General features: G+C 44.4%; 1 protein-coding gene across 1 annotated transcript in view; it reads right to left on the bottom strand.

Annotated features, from left to right (window-relative positions):
• Nucleotides 1-2,200: 2,200 nt before the first annotated feature.
• The window catches only part of LOC308161431 (hyccin 2-like), a gene marked incomplete at both ends in the record, with an annotated part of 115,613 nt that continues 96,885 nt past the window's right edge, over nt 2,201-20,928 (bottom strand). The window contains one exon of the mRNA XM_080535449.1: nt 2,201-2,713. Within this exon, the coding sequence (XP_080391575.1) occupies nt 2,201-2,713 (513 nt within the window). The remainder of the gene's footprint in view (nt 2,714-20,928) is intronic.

A 20,928-nucleotide genomic window follows, 5' to 3' on the forward strand; every position in this document is an offset into this window, starting at 1 on the left:
CAATGACACGTGCCCTAGCCCAACCCTTGGATATATACAGTAAGACCAACATGGAGTAGCAGTGTTTGATGTATGGATTTTATGTACAGTGCCTTCGGAAAGTATTCAGACCCCTTAATTTCCCCCCACATTTTGTTGTGTTATCGACTCAATTTAAAATTGATTAAATTAAAAGAGTTTGCCATCATCCATACACAATACCCCCAGAATGGCAAAGTGAAAAAACTTTTTGGGAAATGTCAGTACATTTCAGAAAATACCTCATGTACATAAGTGTTTCAAACCCTTTTCTATGACGCTCTTAAAAATTAAAAAGTGACGGGGTCTGAACACTTTCCAAAGACACTGACTGTGTTTACATGCACACCATATTCCGATTAATACAGGAATATGCTGTGCATGTAAACACAGTCACTGTGTGTAACCATTTGGAACCTGAGAACCACACTATTCTGACTGATACGTCTGTACTCATTGTTACCGTCCAGTTAAAACACCAAAAACAGACTTTAAGAGGGTTCAACTCAGATCCTGTGCACTGTGAACAACCTGTACTACAGTCTACTGACAACGCTGCACATCCAGAGAATCCTGCTCTGGTCCCTGGTCACTGACACCATCACCGGTCCACAGAACACCCTCCATTTTACTTTTAGCTTTTGGTCGTACATAATGAGTAAATTAATTAATGTAATTAATGACAATTAAATCCAGGCAGTGTCAGAACCATGACAAAGTGCTGTTAATTGGCTGCCAGATTCACTAAATCCAGCTGTCCTGCAACTCCCCTGCTGTTACCAAGCTCCCACCATTACCAAGCAACTGACATTACCAAGCAACTAGCGTTACCAAGCACCTAGCGTTACCAAGCACCTAGCGTTACCAATCACCTAGCGTTACCAAGCACCTAGCGTTACCAAGCACCTAGCGTTACCAAGCACCTAGCGTTAGCAAGCATCTAGTGTTAGCAAGCACCTAGCGTTAGCAAGCACCTAGCGTTACCAATCACCTAGCGTTACCAATCACCTAGCGTTAGCAAGCACCTAGTGTTAGCAATCACCTAGCGTTAGCAAGCACCTAGCGTTACCAATCACCTAGCGTTAGCAAGCACCTAGCGTTACCAATCACCTAGCGTTACCAATCACCTAGCGTTACCAAGCACCTGACCTGATCTCTCCACTTTCAGCTCCTCGCAAAAACCATACAGTGGTACATTATGAATAAGCGTCTTTGAGTGACTAGAAAAGCGCTATATAAGTCTAATGTATTATTATTATTATTATTATTATTATTATTATTATTATTATTAATCTTTAAAATATTTCCTCTTAGTCTTACTGGGATTTTATTCCACTTGCATTAGCACAGTAACTAAGGTATTAGCAACATTTGTTGGGCTGCTGAATGGAATAAATGTCCTAACAGGATACTGTAGGTGAGTGAATACTCCAGCTCTCAGATAAGGTGCAAATGATCATTGATGTGTTACAGTGATGTGTATTGTTAATGCGTGAGTCATATTTAAGGTCAACATTCTTGCCCAAATCATCCTGATTGCCATGGTCACAGACTGTTGTTGGGTAATAAGGCCTAATTTATTTATTTCACCCCATAAAAATAACAACCAATCATCTCATCTGAACTAGACTGTTTAGCTGAATATTCTCTGTGGTCAAATATCTCGTTTTAGATCGATTTCATAGAATAGTGAAATGGGAGGAGGTGCGTTAGTAAATACGAGCCCAGATTTGTTCTGCATTATGAGACAGTATCATTTTACCCAAACAGTCCTAACAAGTTCTACGCTACACATAAGAAATATAAGCAATAACAACAACAACAACATCAACAACATCCACAACAACAAACAAAAAGCTGATTGGAACTTCCTATTCTCAGTTTGTTTCTGAGACTCAATGATTTGACGTTAACGTTGCTGTACAGGCCTACTGGCACACCTGTGAACACACACACACAAACGCCTATGGTCTACCCTAACACAAAACATCTGGACGCGCTCCTTAATTGCCGGTGATTTACAGAGAACACGTGGAGGTTGATGATGTCACAGAGAGAGGGTTCCAACCCGGGGCGTTGGTCTTGGTCTTACTAACTCTAAAATGGGAGGAGGTGGTCCATGGGTGGGAGACAGGGTACACATGCTACCCCCCCCCCCCCACCCCGAACTTAGATAGAGATATCACCCAGTGGAGGAGTAGGGTGTTTCACTATGGTAGTTGTAGTCCGGGCATACCTTCTGCACCAGTTTGTAGTCCACGCTGTAAAAGGCTATGTAGATGCATATGACCTTGAAGGGCTTGGAGCACAGCCATGACACGTGGCTCTGGGTCTGCTCCTGGTAGCACACCTTGGACGGGTCGAAGCTGCACAGCGCAGTCTTCTTGTTGCGGTCCGTCTTTTCGTACTCGATGCGGCAGTTGAACGCCTTGGAGTCTTTGGTCTCCAGCGTGGACTGCTGCGCCGCCTCGAACTCCACCACCTTGGAGGGGGGCACCAGGCTCACCGACACGTTGCCCAGCCCGGTGGAGTTGTGGCGGAAGTAGACGCTGAACGTGCCGTTGCCGTGGTCCACGATCTTGCCCGTGATGAGGAGGTTGAGCTTCACCGTCTTGATGTTGGAGTGGAAGTCGCCCCAGCCGAACATCTTTTTGAACTTCCCGGTCTTTACAATGGGCCTGCGCTTAGTTCTGGCCTGGCCCTGGTGAAGATGAACATCTGTCTGGTTAGATAACCAATCCCAGAAGTCGTCCATGTTCTCCACATATGGCATTTCCCCCCCCCCCCTCATGCTGTCCTTGCTGAGCCCCCCCGGGGAGCCCCTGGCGAACAGCCGCAGGGGGTTCAGGATGCGCGGGCTGGCCCCCGTGGGGGAGAACTTCTGCTCGCTCTCGCTCTCCCCCCACTCGATGAGCTCCGTCACCGGGCCGTGCACCTTCCTGCATGAGACCTTCAGAGGGAACAGAGGAGGAGGAGGGAGAGGTCAGAGGTCAGAGGAGGTCAACTCAAACTAAAACAAACAAATTGTTGCATAATTGTCAAGGGCAGTAAAACAGAAGGTGTACATGTACATTTTTGGCATTTAGCAGACGACCTTTATCCAAAGCGACTTACAACCGATATATTTTAAGTGATTTTTTAAATGAACATTTTATGTTTAATCATCTTTCCATCAGTCTTCGTAAGAAAAAGTAATCAATGTTATGACCAGGGACCATTGGCAGTTACAATGCTAGAAGAACGAAGACTATATATATATAGTATATACAGTATATATACAGTATATATATAATATATTTATTTTTTATTTTATTTATTTATAGTAGAGAAACTGTACAGTGGGGAAGTGGGGATGAGGAGGTCTTTAGGAGGGACACAAATAAGGTACATTCTGGAACGTTCCCTGCGGTGCTCTTGAACCTTGTTAGTCAGAAACACTGTCCAGAAAGGCAGACTATGGCCTAGAGCAAAAAATACATTTTGTTGCAATGACAAAAAGGTTGAATCTAATCTAATCTAAAAAAAAATACCATTACCAATACTTGCTTGTCCCCAAATTACCCCATTGAACAGAGAGGGGCACACCTTCCTATGCCCATGGGCCTCAGCCTCTTTTTGCCAGACGTTTGTTAGCCTTAAAGTAAGAATTGTCTGGTTTGATGTGTCAAGAAATGTGTTGATATTATATCATAGGAGAATGACAACAATAGAGTCAACACTTTCACAGCTCCTATTCCTGTTGTTGTTCGACGGTAATTATTACAGGAACGACAGTGTTCTGCATTGTTCATAGCACTGCTTCATAATAATCACCATGCTCCTTGTCACGACGTGTCGTTACAATGTCATCAGCAGGGTAATTACGGTGTAACTACTCGTGCATAAGAGCCACAACATGTAATAAAACAATAACACAATTAAGCCATATTTTCTCTCTATTCTCACTACACTCTGATCTGTGCAACCATGCAGTCAAAAGGAAAGCAGACAATTATAATGAAGACATACTGAAGATGTACTTAACAACGTTAAATTGGTCGAATAAACTAAAAAAGTCCTCTAATCCAGTAAACCAGACATAACACTCAGCAGCGGTCCCGTCTAGCTCACAGTCCTGTTTCTTCAGGATGGATTCCTGGTCCACTTCAGATAAAACTTTAATAATTCACGGCAATACGATTTTAACTAGTTTTAGTAGTAATTAGTAGCTAGCGCTTGCTTCCCCCGGAGCCTGGTTCTAGGGGTCATTGGTGGGAGCAGATGTGGCGGCTCTGAGTCGGGGCTGTTTGAAATCTGTACAGATTTTCAACCTAATTATAATTTTCGTTTTGCTGTAAGCTTAATTGAAGCATATGGGTACACAGTTAACAAACTACACCAGGCTACCTCCATTACCCCCACCTTTCACGCTGGCTTATTGGTTACTGCATTATACGGCTTCTTTTTTTTTTATTGCATAACTGTACCTATTTATCGATAGTGTATATTATATAACAGCCCAATAGAGCTCTCAGGTCTTCTGACGCTGGTTTTCTCTGTGTACCACATGTACAAAAGAAGAGATTTGGTGAGGCTGCATTCTCATTTTATGCACCCAAATTGTGGAATGCACTGCTAGTCTACATTAGGGATGCAACCTCAGCAAATATGTTCAAGTCAAGACTAAAAACCCATCTTTTTAATATTGCCTTTAAATTTCTAAATAATTAAATAATGATTATATAATGATGTTGATGACTATGAGCTGCAACGCTTGGAACGAAAAGCGCTATACAAATAAAAAGTTGTTATTATTATTATTATATACAGTGTATATACGTACATGCAATGTAAACTGTAAATATTGAATGATTAAAAACATCGTATCACATGTCACTCATCATTTGAAATTAATGCTGTTGATGTGTTAGACAACATCAAATTCACACCAGGCACACCTTAAGAAATGTTGTTAATAAACAGTATATAACAGCATGGTGATGTTGTTAACAGTACATAACACCATGGTGATGTTGTTAACAGTACATAACAGCATGGTGATGTTGTTAACAGTACATAACAGCATGGAGATGTTGCTAACAGTACATAACTGCATGGTGATGTTGTTAACAGTATATAACAGCATGGTGATGTTGTTAACAGTATATAACAGCATGGAGATGTTGCTAACAGTATATAACAGCATGGAGATGTTGTTAACAGTACATAACAGCATGGAGATGTTGTTAACAGTACATAACAGCATGGTGATGTTGCTAACAGTATATAACAGCATGGAGATGTTGTTAACAGTATATAACAGCATGGATATGTTGTTAACAGTACATAACAGCATGGAGATGTTGCTAACAGTACATAACAGCATGGAGATGTTGTTAACAGTACATAACAGCATGGTGATGTTGTTAACAGTACATAACAGCATGGAGATGTTGTTAACAGTACATAACAGCATGGAGATGTTGTTAACAGTACATAACAGCATGGTGATGTTGCTAACAGTATATAACAGCATGGAGATGTTGTTAACAGTATATAACAGCATGGAGATGTTGTTAACAGTACATAACAGCATGGAGATGTTGCTAACAGTACATAACAGCATGGAGATGTTGTTAACAGTACATAACAGCATGGTGATGTTGTTAACAGTACATAACAGCATGGTGATGTTGCTAACAGTATATAACAGCATGGAGATGTTGTTAACAATACATAACAGCATGGAGATGTTGTTAACAGTACATAACAGCATGGAGATGTTGTTAACAGTACATAACAGCATGGTGATGTTGCTAACAGTATATAACAGCATGGAGATGTTGTTAACAGTACATAACAGCATGGAGATGTTGTTAACAGTACATAACAGCATGGAGATGTTGCTAACAGTACATAACAGCATGGTGATGTTGCTAACAGTATAACAGCATGGTGATGTTGTTAACAGTACATAACAGCATGGTGATGTTGCTAACAGTACATAACAGCATGGAGATGTTGTTAATAGTACATAACAGCATGGTGATGTTGTTAACAGTACATAACAGCATGGTGATGTTGCTAACAGTACATAACAGCATGGAGATGTTGTTAACAGTACATAACAGCATGGTGATGTTGCTAACAGTACATAACAGCATGGTGATGTTGTTAACAGTACATAACAGCATGGTGATGTTGCTAACAGTACATAACAGCATGGAGATGTTGTTAACAGTATATAACAGCATGGTGATGTTGTTAACAGTACATAACAGCATGGAGATGTTGTTAACAGTATATAACAGCATGGTGATGTTGTTAACAGTACATAACAGCATGGTGATGTTGTTAACAGTACATAACAGCATGGTGATGTTGCTAACAGTATATAACAGCATGGAGATGTTGTTAACAGTACATAACAGCATGGAGATGTTGTTAACAGTACATAACAGCATGGAGATGTTGTTAACAGTATATAACAGCATGGTGATGTTGTTAACAGTACATAACAGCATGGAGATGTTGCTAACAGTATATAACAGCATGGTGATGTTGTTAACAGTACATAACAGCATGGAGATGTTGCTAACAGTACATAACAGCATGGTGATGTTGCTAACAGTACATAACAGCATGGCCACGTGAGAGCTCTCTACTTGTAATGTGAAATCGATGAGTCTCCCACGGATGGCGGCCCCGGCCCATCTATCACTCCCCCTGGTGTTTAATTAAGACAATTCCTTCACATAAACAAGATTGAATGAGGAGAGTCTATAACAATGTCACTCAATAGCCAGTCTAATTCATAGACATTTCATAAAAAGAAAAAAAAGATCACTATCTAGCTGAATTCATATTCATATTGTCATTTGGATACATTCACGTATGTGAAGTCAAATAATGCGACATTTAACTAATGATAATGGGTTATGTTTGTACAGGTAATGTGTCTGTGTGACTGTTTTCCTATTAACATAACTAGGAATATTAACTTGTGCGCTGTAGAAGAGTCAGTGTATTATTAATTTCTCTATTTCCGTTTTCTAAGTATCTCACATTATTTGTGAAAGCCTCAGGTGAAGTTTGTACAAGATTATTATTATAACGGGAATGAGAAAAGAGTTTAAGTATGATATGCAAGCGAGGAAATCGCTGTGACAACACACACACACACACACACACACTTCTCGGCTTTCTACCTGACACTGGTGTGCAGTGTGTTATGTGTATCTGTGAATATTTAAATGTTTGCCTCTGAACAGTGGATCGGAAGGACTATACGTTGATTTATACTTCAAAGTGGGATGTGAAAAACGAATCGCGAGGCAAGGACTGATGAAGGGGAACACACAATAGCTTAATTAAGATTGCTTAATCAGAGCTGCTATGCCAGAGGCAATTCAGGGCAACTTGGCTTTAAACAGACAGTATTATGATAATAACTCTCCAAAACGTATTAAGTTTAAAACAAGGGGGGGGGGGGGGTGTTCCACATTACAAGGCACAGCGATTAACTACAAACATTATCTGACTGTCTCATAGTATCCTGTGATTTGCTCTTTTGCTGTGATGATTTTCTTTTTTTTCATAAGAACCTACAACCACCACTAGGCCTACTACCATGTCAAGATATCAAAGTCACTATCATGAGACCCTTTGTGATGTAATCATCTGTGATGCAGCAGGCTACCAAGCGTCTCCACTGCCGTCCGAGGGGGTTGATGGTGCAGGTAGAACGCAGCTATGTTCCCGTAATGACAGTACCAGAGATAAGAGTCACACAATAGTCAGGATGAATCAGCCCCGGACATTCATTTGTAATGAGCATTATGGAGGCGGCTGACTGCCGGTCCCGTGGGTAGACATATCTTTTAGAGCTTGACATAAAGGTAATTGCCACAGTGACCAGAACTAGCCTCTAGAAAGTTATTAAGAAGTCAGTGACATCTGGGCTGCCGGATCGTCTGTGAGGACAGCCGTTAAAAATGCGTTTTTGCCAGGGAAGCGGGGGGAGCAGGATCGGCTGCGCGGTGACGGGGTCTCCGCCTCGGGGTACAGAGCTACCGCAGAGGCCCTGGGTGGATGTCTGTGTTGCTGAGATCTGATCCTTCTCTCCTTCACCTGTCTCGCTTTCTTTCTTTTATTTATTTTTTTGACAACAGCAACGCGTCTCCTGGTCATCGACTGCGTTTTGTTTTGTCATGAGTCTGTTTGTTTCTTCTATCGTCACGCACCACTATTTTCTCCTCTTTATATTTTTAAATGTTTTATAGTGAGCTAAAAAAAATAAAGCCTATTGTTCTATTTCCATAGTTGCGGTTATGTAGAGGAGAGCTTCAAACGTCGTCCTCGCAGTAAACAGAAATGAGCAATTAACCTGCTCATCGGAGCGAGCCGAGCGTTTTTCCGACGATGCACTCCGCCTGTTCTTCATGGATTTATCTGTGCAAATTGACCTCACTTTGGTGGTGCAATTCATTTCCCTGCTAATTTTCTGTGTCTGAGGCTTCATTAAGTTAATGTCTGTGTTCTAAGTAAAATGTTGGAAGGGGGGGGGGGGGGGGGGGGGGCAGTGGTATTAAATGGTGGCAGCTCACCAGGGCTAACTGAGCCTCATCCACCACCCTGGACCACCAGACTCTCAGGTTCTAGCAAAGCTGCCGCCGCTGCTGCTTGTTTCCAAGCATCAAACATGACAAGCTGTTCCATTCACATTAAGCCTATCCTTTCACACACACACACACACACGCACGCACGCACGCACGCACGCACACACACACGCACACACACACACACACACGCACACACACACACACACACACACACACACACACACACACACACCCTCCCCCCCATCTCCGTCTCTCCTTCTCCCTCAACGTTACAGGGCATTTCATTTGTAATAATTCACACAGAGAGCCGGTTCCAGGAGAGAGAGCCCTGGAGGCCTCGGGGCGGCTGGGGGCCTGAGTCTACACGCTCCTGAAGAATAGATTGCTGCTCTGATGGCTGGAACAGCCTCACGCTCAGGAGACATCACTCTTAATCAGCGGTGGAGGAGGAGGCCGGCGCTCTCAGCAGAGAGGAGGAGCACAGCAGTGAGATGCTGCTGATCACAGGGTCGGTGGTGGCTGGGGTTGGGGCGTGTGTGGGGGTGTGTGTTTTTATATGTATGTTTGAGTGTGTGTTTGTATGCACACGTGTATGCGTGTAGGTGTGTGTGTGTGTGTGTGTGTGTGTGTGTGTGCGAGTGTGTGTGTGCGAGGGTGTGTGTGTGTGTGTTTTTTATATGTATGCTTGAGTGTGTGTGTGTGTGTGTGTGTGTGTGTGTGTATGCACACATGTATGCGTGTAGGTGTGTGTGTGTGTGTGTGTGTGTATGCACACGTGTATGCATGTAGGTGTGTGTGATCACAGCAGTGAGATGTGCTGCTGATCACAGGGTTGGTGGTGGTTGGGGTTGGGGCGTGTGTGTGGGGGGTGTGTGTGCGTCTGGCATATTTACTGCCATATAATCCCTGGTGCCAGAACCACCTGACCCCCATGTGAGTGATAGGCCAAAGCACATCCCTCTCAGACTGTAAGGACTTACGCCAAAGCACATCCCTCTCAGACTGTAAGGACTTACGCTTCGCTCACATCCCTCTCAGACTGTAAGGACTTACGCTTCGCTCCAAAGTGTTACGGATGGATCAAGCTGTAAAGGAACTGACCGGGTCCCTCTTAATGCATCATTAGGCCTTTAAGAATGCCGAGGCCGGGTGGAGTATCTACAACGGCATGGATTTGGTGTGTGGATACTTGCTCTTAATAATTAATAGATAAGCACAGGTCATTACCGAGGTTGACGTAGAATGACCTATTCGATCACAAAAAATCCATATCAGATGGCTTGATATTTTCCAAGCAGGCACTTGACGCGGGATTTGTCAAGCAAATGCCAGCGTCTGAAGCGCTGCTAAACACACTGCTCATATATGCCCTTTAGCTGACGCTCTTATCCAAAGCGACCTACATTGCAGTGAGTGTAGTATACTTTTTTTTTTGTTTAGAATATATGGTCCCAGCGGGAATCGAACCCTCAACCTAATCGTTGTTAGCGCCATGCTCTACCAACTGAGGTCCACAGAGGACCTTGCCACTGCTGCATACACTGCCATGTCTGGTGAATACTGACGTTTACATTTACATTTGAGATATTTAGCCGACTCAGACTGAAACACGGAAGTACGTTTCAACGTTGTTGAGAATCACAACACAAACTCGCTAGTCAAGCCAAAATACTAAAACACAATGGACTCGGTGAGTAATCTCCCACTGCTACCTAGTTAACTAGAACACTACTTTACATTGTTAGCAGGCTCACAAAACAAGCTGTGTTAGTTGACTAGTGATGTCATTGATTTTCAACAACACGGAAATGTATTCACATTTTTCGAAAGAAAACTACACACAACTGATGATGACGTGGAGGAGACAGACCCAAATAAGGTCGTCTCTGAAACACAACCAATCATTCTGATGATGGAGACGATTAGCATAAACAACCTAGCATATCACTGGACCGCTCTGCTGCAGTGAGACTACTGTATGCAGGCTCTCTGATGCTGCCTCTGTGTGTGTATGAATACTGTGTTGTATTCTGTGTTAAGGCATGTCGGCACTACCACAGGGTTGGGTGGTATGGGGTGCTGTGTTAAGGCATGCTACTACCACAGGGTTGGGTGGTATGGGGTGCTGTGTTTAGAGAAATCGGACCTTGATGGTCTTTTAATGGCCACACACGGCAGTTTTGCACTCTGATCACACACATGCAAGTTTTTTAGGTGAACACACACACAAACACAAGCACATGCACTATCTTCGGCGGGTCGCCAGGTGGAAATTGTCCTCTGCCTTTGTAACCCATCCGGGCTGCCATTCCTCCACTGGCAGCCAGGGGCAGCGGTCGCCCTTTTGGCGCGGCTTGAACCGACGCCCGGCGCCCCGGGGACCAAGTAGCGTTCTTCACCATCGTGGTCAGGGACGGGTGTTCACTTTGGCATGTCTTTCCATGTGGGGTGAAGGAGACCCCTAGTGGACATGGGGGGAACATGCCAACCCCAAGCCACATATATGTGCCACGGCAACCAGGCTTTCACCCTTTTTGGACTCCCATCCAGGTTACTAACCAGGCCCAGCCCTGCTTAGCTTCTGAGATCTGACGAGATCAGGCTTGACAAGGTGGTACGGCCGCACGCTACTACCACTAACCCTGGGTGCTGCTGTGTTAAGGCATGCTTCTAACTCTAACCCTAACCCTAACACTAACACTAACCCTAACCCTAGAGATTGACAGAAAGGATGGGTAAGAGAGAGGAGGGGATGACATGCAGGATATGTTGACGGCCGGAATCGAACTGGGGACCCTGCGATTACCTGGCATGCTACACCGCTCACACGCCAAGTGCTATTTTCAAAGGCTGCACTGACCTGCTCATTGTCGTGAACAACAAGCGTCTATCAGCTCTACCTACCTAAGCACAGGCGAGGTAGCACTCCAGTGCTGTGCTATTTTCACCAGTTTACCACCGACACAAACCGCCAATACGCCTGCGTTTGGACGCGCCAGTTCTGCACAGGCTGAAAATAGAGTCCTTTAGTGTCTGCTGCTTTGGATTTCCTATATTTACGCCCACTCGACGCTCAGTGCTGTATTGTATTCTGTTTTAATCGCTTTTTTTTTTAAACAGCTTCCAAGGGCTTCACCACGCTATACCCAGGCATATCATGATCATTTGGGTTCAGTCATTTTATCGGAATTCTAGCTCGAGACTGAGTCATTTATTTCAAGCGATATTTCGTGTTGAGGATATCATAGTGTGTTGTGACTGCAACTATTAAGCCCTGCTTAATATCTCTAGTCCAGTACTCAGCTGTGCTGGATAGGGATAGCATGGACGCAACTTGACCTGGACCTGACCTTATTTTACTTGTTGGGACATTAGCTAAAACGGCCCCAAGGGTGGGATCTTAAACATGTGATCTTAAACATGCCGACCAGGACGTTTTTTCTCGTACCAGTACCAGTCAAAAGTTTGGACACACTTTCCCATTCGACTGAATGGTACTGAAAGGTACTGACTGGTACTGACTGGGACTGACTGGGACTGACTGGGACTGACTGGTACTGACTGGTACTGAATGGTACTGAATGGTACTGAATGGTACTGAGTGGTACTGAATGGTACTGATACTGAATGGTACTGAATGATACTGACTGGTACTGAATGGTACTGATACTGACTGGTACTGAATGGTACTGAATGGTACTGACTGGTACTGAATGGTACTGACTGGTACTGAATGGTACTGAATGGTACTGACTGGTACTGAATGGTACTGAATGGTACTGACTGGTACTGAATGGTACTGATACTGGCTGGTACTGAATGGTACTGTACACCGGGAGGACGTGTTAGCGAAGGCGCTAACAACTCGCCCCGTGTCTGGCGGAAGTCTGCCAGCGAGCCGTCAGGTGAGGTAATCTGGGATACTTGTGTTATCTCCTCTCCTGGCAGATCTGACAGCAGCAGAGCTCTCGGAACACTCCAACCTCCTGCAGGTGTTACCTTTCAACGCATCATCACTTTCATAATCCCCTTACACGGCTGGCATCCCCTCCCACACTCACTTCTGACACCATCCAACCCCATTACCGCTGATAGGTAGGATTGAAGGGAATTATAAAAAACGATAGTTTTGGGGGGGAATTATCTAGTTTATTTTTGCTCTCCCCTGAGCGAGATCGGACGTTGTGTCCAGTTGCACGGCACCAGCAAGCTGTTTTCTTTTTTTCTTTTCTTTTTTTTTTCATTTGTTGCTATGTATGTTGATGCTGTTTTGTCCTCCTTTGTTATATGTTTTATGACGTTGTGTATGTTGAAGTTTTTGTCCTTTGTTATATGATTTTGTGATGATTTCTTGTTCTGTGTGGATCCCAAGATGAGTAGCTGATGCTTTGCATAAGCTAATGGGGATCCTAAACAAACCAAATCAAAGCAGTACATAACTGTCCAGAAAGTTGTTGGTAGAATACGAAGGTTTTATGCTGTTGTTTTTATCTCCCTCACTTTAAACCTACTATTTTCTTTTTCTTTTTTTCTTTTTTTTATCTCAAGGCAAGCATTCCTCACAAGACAATGTCTTTTTGACAACTGCAATTTCATTTTCTTTTTGTTCTCTTCAAAGTTGAACCTAAACACGGTGCCGTATTCAAATGTTTTCATGGTTTTTCATTGATTTGCTCTACGTTCATCCTAATGGATAAGCCAAACTTGACAGAGAAAATGCTCCTTTCCCTCTGAGCAGATTGCACCTTGACTGATTCGGAAGAGACAGTTCTCTTTGAAGAACACAAAAAAATGAATGAGAAAGAAGAGGCATCACTTCCATTTTTCTCTCCTGTAGTGAAGACAGGTACTTCACAAGAAATATGCACAGACTGAGGGGAGCTGACAGGACTTTGTTAGGCAGGAAATGACAAGCTGAAAGAGAACCCCTCAAAAGATGCTGAGGAGAAAAATGAAAACAGGGAATAATCAGGAGAGATTTATTATGCTTATTCTAAAGCTGCCAGGTCTCATCTTGTAGAAGGAAGCAATACCCATTTAATTAAAAGGGTCAATCATTTTACAAATCCCTGACGTGTATTGTGATTTCCCTGCCCAAACACCAGGTGGTAATTACTTAAGTCAAACCAAAAGTCGAGTAGAGGTATGAAGTAGAGATATGAACCATCAAGTACCTGAGTATCCCCCTACCACAATTATGGATTGTAGATCTAATTCTGCAGCCAATCAAGGTGTTTGAATGTCCCCCCACATCAATAGCAGACCCCCTCAGAATAAAGGTCACATTGGGAGAGTATACAGAGAAATATCAATACAATCAGGCATGCCTTGCAGGGTTGGATCCATACTTTTGGTGTTGTTTCAAATAGGGAGCAAGAGGTTGAGTCTACCGTATGAACAGTACAGTATATGAATATTCCTTACAGATCGTTATTTTATATAACAAGAAGAAATGTTCCTATGGTAAATGGACTGCACTTATATAGCGCCTTTATCCAAAGCGCTTTACAACTGCCTCTCATTCACCCATTCACACACACATTCACACACCAATGGCAGCAAGCTACCATGCAAGGCGCCGGCCCCGCTCACTGGAAGCAATTTGGGGTTCAGTGTCTTGCCCAAGGACACTTTGACCTGTGGCCAGCCGGGGCTTGAACCGATCTGCCAACCTTGTGATCATTAGACGGCAGCTCTACCTCCTGCGCCCCAGCCGCCCCTGTATTCCTGTTCCACACATAAAGTAGCCTTGAGAACTGATGGTTCTTGAGTTTAATGGCCCATAGGGCAGAGGAGCCTGTTTCTCCTGTTTCTCCTGTTTCCGTAGCGTGAGGCGGCTTGATGTACAAGTACACCCCCCTGGACATGACGCTGGTATGTCACAGGGTCTTACCCCCCCAATCCAACCCTTAATGCTGAGTGCCTGAGGCATCTGAACTCACAACCTCCCAATCTCAGGGCGGACACTCTAACCGCAAGGCCACTGAGCTGGTTAATCACATGGTTGAACGTGATGACATTGGTGGATCATAGATGTAGTTATGATAGATGTATCATCATCTAGATCAGACCCACAGATAGTGTCTGTGTGTCTGTGTGTATGGCTGTGTCTGTGTGTCTATGTGTCTGTGTGTATGTGTGTCTGTATGTCTGTGTGTATGGCTGTGTCTGTGTGTCTATGTGTCTGTGTGTATGTGTGTCTGTATGTCTGTGTGTATGGCTGTGTCTGTGTGTCTATGTGTCTGTGTGTATGTGTGTCTGTATGTCTGTGTGTATGTATGTCTGGGTGTCTGTGTGTCTGTGTGTATGTATGTCTGTGTGTATGTGTGTATGTGTGTCTGTGTGTATGTGTGTCTGTGTGTCTGTGTGTATGTATGTCTGTGTGTGTATGTGTGTCTGTCTGTCTGCGTGTATGTGTGTATGTCTGCGTGTCTGTGTGTATGACTGTGTCTGTGTGTCTGCATGTATGTGTGTCTGTGTGTATGTCTGGGTGTCTGTGTGTATGTGCGTCTGTGTGTCTGTGTGTATGTGTGTATGTATGTCTGCGTGTCTGTGTGTATGACTGTGTCTGTGTGTCTGCATGTATGTGTGTCTGTGTGTATGTCTGGGTGTCTTTGTGTATGTGCGTCTGTGTGTCTGTGTGTATGTGTGTATGTATGTCTGTGTGTCTGTGTGTATGTCTGTGTGTCTGTATGTCTGTGTGTATGAGTGTCTGTGTGTCTGTGTGTATGACTGTGTGTCTGTGTGCATGTGTGTCTGTGTGTATGACTGTGTGTCTGTGTGTCTGTCTGTCTGTCTGTGTGTATGTGTGTCTGTGTGTCTATGTGTCTGTGTGTCTGTATGTCTGTGTGTCTGTATGTCTGTGTGTCTGTGTGTATGTATGTCTGTGTGTCTGCGTGTCTGTATGTATGACTGTGTGTCTGTGTGCATGTGTGTCTGTGTGTACGTGTGTATGAGTGTCTGTGTGTCTGTGTGCATGTGTGTATGTGTGCATGTGTGTCTGTGTGTATGTATGTCTGTGTGCATGTGTGCATGTGCGTACGTGTGTACGACTGTGTGTCTGTGAGCGGATTCTGATGAATTGGACAGCGGGCAGCGTCACATTGTGAAGTGCAGTCTAGACGCTGTTGGCTGTGCTCCTGCAGAGCAGGGCCCTGAGTAATGGACACCAGGAGGAGTGCATTTGTGAACGAGCCAAAACCATCGTCCGTGTAACGTCGCTCTGCAGCATCTGTCTCGCCCGGCCGAGAGCTGATGACAACGCCGCGCAGCTGTGAAGCCTGCGTTGCCTCACCCTCTACCTCAGACCTCACCCTCTACCTCAGGCCTAATACTCTACCTCAGGTCTTATACTCAGGACTTATACTCTACCTCAGGTCTTATACTCTACCTCAGGTCTTATACTCAGGTCTTATACTCAGGTCTTATACTCTACCTCAGGTCTTATACTCAGGTCTTATACTCAGGTCTTATACTCAGGTCTTATACTCTACCTCAGGTCTTATACTCAGGTCTTATACTCTACCTCAGGACTATACTCTACCTCAGGACTATACAGTTTATATGTTCATATGAACAGCCCCAAGACTGTATTAAAAAAAAGACCCTGACCTAAAGGTCAAGGACTACCACTCTCAAACGCACAGCACAGCAAGATCTAATTCAGATCGTTAAGACTCGATGGCTATTTCTGGTACCTTATAAAAAGGGTGCAGGACTTTGTAGCGTAGCGTGGGCCTAGCTAGGGCTCCTACGCCACGGACGTGGGCGTGGCCATGACAGCATGCGGCTCCCTAAAATGTGGGTTCTGCACTGTTATCCCGCTATCTATCCTGTGCTATGTCATATTGACGGTGTAGAAGTGGAGATCCAATTGGAGACCTCGAGTTGGTTAGCGCATGTGTGCATGTGCATGTTAGCGCCACACATAGGCTACTGTGGTGTTAGCGGAGAGGCTAAAAGACGCGGAATCAGATCATCAGAGACAATGCTGTCAGTTTCACTGCCCGAATGCACATTTTCATCAGTCCTTTGCTCCTAGGAACAGACGTTTAGGTTTTATCATTTGGACTTCACTACCACTGTCCTGTGTCCGGAGGCTGTTGTTCAAAAATGCCTTTGCGAGATGTCACACTATAAGACGACAGGCTTTGGTGGAGGAGACAAAATACATTATATGGTCTGAGGACCGCAAATGTCACAGACAGACAGTATTGTTTATGAGGGATTACCCAGCGGAGCCTTCGGGCTACAGAATGTGACCCCAATATGAGCCCAGATACACATCAGCACCGAAATAAGCTCCAGAATGATTCCTGAAATCCAGAGCATCTCTCGTATTTACAGACAAACTCACTCAAATCCACATTTAATCAGTTCCAGAGAAGACATTTTAGCTTTCTAGCCAGACTACCATTTACTAAACCCCCCCCCAAATCTCTATCTCTCTGTCTCTCCCTCTCTCTCTCTCCCTCCCTCCCTCCATCCTTCCCTCCCTCCCTCCCTCCCTCCCTCCCTCCCTCCCTCTCTCTCTCGCTCTCTCTCTCTCTCTCTCTCACTCTCTCTCTCTCTGTCTCTCTCTCTTTCTCTCACTCTCTCTATCTCTCTCTGTCTCTCTGTGTCTCCCTCTCTCTCTCTCTCTCCCTCCCTCCCTCCCTCCCTCCCCCTCTCTCTCTCTCCCGGTTCAGGCTTCTGTGGCATTCATGGAGACTAAAAGTTCTTCCCTCTCTCTCAAAAAGGCAAATCCTGTGAGAGGTTGATGTGAAGACCAGGCTAAAGCGGGTTTGTGAAGAATATAAACAGCGTTTGTATTGTCCAGAGGGAAAGGGCCTGTGAATGCGGCAAGGGGCCTTATCACTTCCCAGCAGCTCTGTAATTCGCCGCCGTGATAAAGTGCCGGAGCGAAAAACCTTACAAGGCTGGCACAATCCAAAGACGGATTAGGTTTTTCTGACATAAGCTTGCTGAAAAACTAATCAATCAGCCCGTGCAGTATTATCAGAAGCATGAGATTAAAGCGCTGCTCCTAATCCCCCACCACTGTACATTTTATTACACTTTTTCCAGTGTTGGTTGCCTTTAAATATACAATAAATAAATAATGAAATCAGAGCTAATTGAGCGCAGGGAAGGGGGGGAAAGGGTGAAGGGGCCCCTGGAGAGAGAATTTATGGAGAATTTATGTTTTGTTACTACGATGGGCCTCAAACCAGTGCCCTTGCCAGAGACTCCGTTTCAACTTCACATTCGGGGGCGGCTGTGGCGCGGGAGGTAGAGCCGGCGTCTGATCAGGCAAGGTCGGCAGATCGGGGTTTGTGAACCCCGGCTGGCCACGTGTCGAGGTGTCCTTGGGCAAGACACTGGCTGAACCCCAAGTTGCTCCCAATGAGCGGGCTGGCCGGCGCCTTGCACGGTAGCTTGGCCGTCATCGGTGTGTGAATGTGTGTGTGAATGTGTGTGTGAACGGGTGAATGAGAGGCCGTTGTAATGTGCTTTGGAATAAGGCGCTATGTAAGTGCGGTCCATTTACCATCAACTGCCTCCCTCTCCCACTCTGGCCCCTACCAGCAGCACATTTCAAAACAGAAGCTAAAAAAAACATTCAGTGAAAAACGTAATGCGTAAATGTAGAAGCGTTAATTCCTCAAGTTTACAGTTAATGCAAATTATTATTATTATTTTTTTTTTAAATTCTTTTACAACATACTATATCTCTCTAGGCAGCAGACACTCTCCAGTGCACATTAAAGTAGCAGGGTGACTGTACACTCTAGGCCTGTCACAGCTACTTGCACCTGGTCTGACTCTTAAGCTTTCACGCTTTAACACTCTCCCTTAAACACACACTCCCCCCTCCTCCCCCCCCCTCCTCCTCCCCCCGCCCTCCCCTCCCCTCTCTCTGCCCAGTCCAGGCTTGTAACAGTCAGTGGCAATGTCACAGCAGACACTACAATACAGCAGAGGTAAGCACATTCCCCCTTGTTTTCTGTGAATGGTTTGATTGTGACATAATCATTTACCAAAAACAAATCCACAGCTAGATGCTAGTGAGATGCTGAGGGAGTAGTAATGAGTTCTGTCATCATCTTCTCCTCCTTCTCCTAATCCTGAGCGGAGAGAGAGAGAGAGAGAGAGAGAGGAGGTGTGTTCCAGTCATTGGATGCATGAAATCTCCGGTCTGAAAGCCGGGATGCAGAGAGAGCAGAGCTCAAGTGGTTTTGTCCTCATATACATTGTTCCGCTGTCGTTGTCAGAGGTTGACTGTGGCAGATGTCAGGGGGAGAATGGCTCCACGTGAGGAGGCTCTGACCCTCTCAGGGGTCCCAGGGGAGATGGCACAGATGCCGGGGGCTTCATTTACACTATTTGGATCATGATGTCTGTGTGTGCGTGTGTGTGCGTGTGTGCATGCGTAAGTGCCAGCGTACGTGTGTGTACGTGTGCACAAGAGTGTGTGCGTGCATGCGTGTACGTGTGTGTGTGTGCACGAGAGTGTCTGCATGCATGCATGTGTGTGCGTGTGTATGTGTCTGTGCACAAGAGTGTGTGCATGTGTGTATGTGTGTTTGTGCGTGTGTGTGTGTGCGCATGTGTGTGCGCATGTGTGTGTGTGTGTGTGTGTGTGTGCGTGTGCACGAGAGTGTGTGCATGCGTGCGTGTGGGTGTGGGTGTGTATGTGTGTGTGTGTGTGTGTGTGTGTGTGTGTCAGAGAGTTCCCCTAGGCACAGACACACAGGGTCCCTAGGCACAGACACACAGGGGCCCTAGGCACAGACACACAGGGTCCCTCACGCAAAACAACTAACTAATATACACCATTTAGCTGATGCTTTTATCCAAAACGACTTACATTGCAGTGCGTGCATACATTTTTCAGTATATATATATGGTCCCAGCGGGAATCAAACCCACAACCTAAGCTGTTATTAGCACAATGCTAACCCTACCAACTGAGCCACAGTGGAGGCTACACCGGAAGCTTCTCCGTTTATTTCATAGCATTGTCACATGTTTGTTTTAACAGTGTCAGCCACAGGATCCACATTCACAGTACTTAGCTGCCTGCCACTAGAAAGCAGCAACATTTCAACAGCTGCATAAAACCAGTGAATAAAGTGGCGTTTAATTGACCTCAGTCTTACTGTGTCTATCTTTCTTTGGATAGCTCAGTCATGCAAGGAAAACAGCATTAGGTCGCACAGCGCTGAGGCACAACCGTTTAAGAATAACAATCTCTGGTAAATACGAAAGCATTTCTCCCGGGATTCAGATGCAGGTGAATTCATCAACCAATCAAGTACCACGGAACACTGGGTTTCTGAAAGCCATTTGTAGTCAGAGAGTCATGTGACACTACTCTGTTCACAACAGTGGTTTTCAGTGGTTAGCCTTGAAGTGAATAAATCGGGGTCAATGACTTACTCAAATGTAAGCGCCTGACTTTTATTTGCAAAGACTCTGCTCTCGAGGGATTATAGTCCAGGGGTGATCAAATCCATCCAAGGGCAATAAATGAACGGCTGTAAGCTATCCATGCATGTATTGTACAACCCCGCAAAAAACACTAATGTAATGTTGATGGCATGTATGTAAGAATAGAATGCACAAGCACCCAGAAACAGTTACTTTGAACTGTTGTATGTGGCACAGTGTGGCTCTCGACAAAAATACTTCTAACACATCTGTTTCTATACAAAAATACTTCTAACACATCTGCTTCTGAACATAAAATACTTCTAACATATCTGCTTCTAAACATAAAATACTTCTAACACATCTGTTTCTATACAAAAATACTTCTAACACATCTGCTTCTGAACATAAAATACTTCTAACACATCTGCTTCTGAATATAAAATACTTCTAACACATCTGTTTCTACAGTATGTTTTTCATGCCATCACGAATTTACATTAAAAACGTGTTTTTGTGACCCAGCATACATATTCATATTAATGTGAAATATAACGCCCAAGAGAAACTTCGACCGGATTCTAAAATACTATGGGTCATTGCAAATATAACAGTACATTTTATACGATACAGTATATGGCAGTGATGTAATTACAATGTAAATAACATGACATAGCGTGTGATATAGGTGACGATAATCAAACGCCAGTAGAAAATCAGTTTAGATTTTTCTCAAGAATTCACAAGATGTCATGCTTTCATAGTTTTCCATGAGAAAAGTTATTAATAGAGTACATTGCTAGATGCAAATGATATGCCCCATTTAGATACAATTAGGGAAATTAATTGCATCTTGTGTGTTAATGCAGTGTGTCAATGTCCTTGCACTTTAGGCTTA

This window comes from Nansenia antarctica (assembly GCF_963989245.1).
Source record: "Nansenia antarctica genome assembly, chromosome: 7".
In the NCBI taxonomy this organism is placed as follows: Eukaryota; Metazoa; Chordata; class Actinopteri; order Argentiniformes; family Microstomatidae; genus Nansenia; species Nansenia antarctica.